General features: G+C 50.3%; 1 protein-coding gene across 1 annotated transcript in view; it reads left to right on the forward strand.

Annotated features, from left to right (window-relative positions):
- Nucleotides 1-2,253, forward strand: part of ANKRD53 (ankyrin repeat domain 53) — a gene marked incomplete at its 5' end in the record, with an annotated part of 8,585 nt that overhangs the window by 3,753 nt on the left and 2,579 nt on the right. Inside the window, 2 exons of the mRNA XM_011980754.1 lie at nucleotides 991-1,155; nucleotides 1,637-1,757. Coding sequence (XP_011836144.1) covers nucleotides 991-1,155; nucleotides 1,637-1,757 — 286 coding nt within the window. The remainder of the gene's footprint in view (nucleotides 1-990; nucleotides 1,156-1,636; nucleotides 1,758-2,253) is intronic.

Below are 2,253 nucleotides of genomic sequence, written 5' to 3' on the forward strand. Positions count from 1 at the left end.
AAAAAAAAAAAAAAAAAAAAATTAAAATTAAAAAATATAAACACCAGTGTTGCAATCCAAAGGTTATAATTTAATGGGTCTGTGGTGTGACCTGGGCTTTGGAAGTCAGAAAAGATCCCCAGGTGCTTCTAACTTGCAGCTAAGTTTGGGAACCTCTGTCTCAGTGTCTTCAACTGAAACTTGGGAGAATGGCAGTGCCTATCACATGGGACTACTGTGATCACTGAAAAGTGCATGGCATACAGGAGACTGCATTCATTCAAAGTATCAAGCATGCACTACGTGCCAAGCACTACGCTAGAGTCACAGAAATGCTCCCTCTCCTCACGAAGCTGACATTCTAGTGCAGGAGCAGAGAGTAAATTAGCAAACAAATAAATGAACAAAATCTTGACAGAGCATGGGAAGTGGTTATGAAAAAAATAAACAAGGTGATGGGGTAGGTGGTAAAGCAGGTAGGGGGAGGATCTATTTTGGATGAAGCAATCACCTCTAAGGAGGTGACATTAAATTGCAACCTGAAGACAGAGTGAGCCAGACATGCAAAGAGCCAGGGAAGTGTTCCAGGTAGAGGTAACATCATGTGTTGGGAAAGAGTGGGCAAGGTCAAAGGATAAATCGAGGAGGTTAGGCCCAGGTCATGTAGATCTTGTGGGCATAGGGAATCTGATGAGACATAGGGAAAGGGCAGGGGGCTGGTTGGTTTAAGGGTAGATGAGGTTAGTGGTCTCTGAACCAAGCCAGCTCTCCTTCCAGCAGTTCTTAACTGTCACATACCTCCTAAAATCAGATTTTTACTGTTCACTTAGTCCAATTCCTCCCACTACAGTAAAGGAAATTGAGGTGCTGAAAGGAAGAGACATAGCTAGGGTCACCCAGTGGACGGATGGTAGAGCAGGGCTTGGAAACTGGTGTGTCCATCTATCTGATGGGCAGATGCCCTTTGTCTTTCGTTTCTGCTGTCATCCCCATTGGCGGGGCCTTCCACAGTCAGACATGCAACGGCTGCACGCCCCTGCACCTGGCAGTCCGTGAGGGCCTGCTGGACTGTGTGAAGGTCCTGGTACAGAGTGGCGCCAACGTCCATGCCCAAGATGCCATGGGCTACAAACCCATTGACTTCTGCAAAATATGGAACCACCGTGCCTGTGCCCGGTGAGAGTGTGAGAACCACCTAGAGCCTGCCCACCCCTTCCCCTCCCCCAGCCTTTTCCCTAGAGCCCTCACCATAGCTGAGCCTTTAAGGGGAGGGTTGGGATGCCAGACAGCTGGAGGAAGCGTCTACTGCCCAGGATATTTTGGATGAGGCAATCACCTCATCACCTAGGCTGGGGGGTAAGTCTGCCCAGGTCCCCTGCCCTCTGGGTTGATCACTGCCCTCCTTTCCTGCCCTGAGGCAGGAAAGGTGACCAGCCTCAGCAGGAGGGCGGTGACCATGTCATCAAGGACTTTCCTCTTTCACCTAAAGAAGTAGGGAGCCAGAGGGCCCCAGGCAATGGGGATGGCTCATCTTGCTCATCTCCCTCTGGCCACTCCCCTCATCCCCATCCAAGCCCTCAGCAGCAGCCAGTCTTCCCAGCCCAGGTGGAAGCTCTGTCACTGTGGGATGACACCCCTGTCCCGACCTTGGCACCAGGTTCTTGAAGGATGCCATGTGGAAAAAGGACAAGAAGGACTTTGCCTGTGAGATGAGAAAAATGAAGACACTCAAGAGCCAGCTGGCCCTCATGGAGTACAACTACCTGATTGAGTATCAAGTACGTGGGGAAGCGGGGGGCGGGGGGGCTGGGTGCCAGCTGCTATCCAGGCATGTGAGCAGAGGGGCAGTGACCCACATACTGTGGAAGAATGGCTAGAAGCACTCCCACCCTGAAAGAGTCACCCTTTTGCCTGTACTCCCACCCTGTACTCTGACTGAAATTTCACTTTTAAATAAGCCAGTCTTTTGGTCAAAAGTCTTATCCTGTGTTAGAAAGCCAATTTAAGCAAGCTTAAATTCACAAGTATTTCCGGGCCCCTCCTAGTGCACTGCCTCTTTCAGGATGAGAACCTTCAATGAGACCAAGGCCCTGCAGGTAACTGGAGCTCACATTCTAGTTAAAAAAAATCCACCCTTCGCCGGGCGCGGTGGCTCAAGTCTGTAATCCCAGCATTTTGGGAGGCCGAGACGGGCGGATCACGAGGTCAGGAGATCGAGACCATCCTGGCTAACACAGTGAAACCCCGTCTCTACTAAAAAATACAAAAAACTAG

Source organism: Mandrillus leucophaeus, unplaced genomic scaffold, assembly GCF_000951045.1.
Source record: "Mandrillus leucophaeus isolate KB7577 unplaced genomic scaffold, Mleu.le_1.0 Scaffold216, whole genome shotgun sequence".
NCBI classification, from domain to species: domain Eukaryota; kingdom Metazoa; phylum Chordata; class Mammalia; order Primates; family Cercopithecidae; genus Mandrillus; species Mandrillus leucophaeus.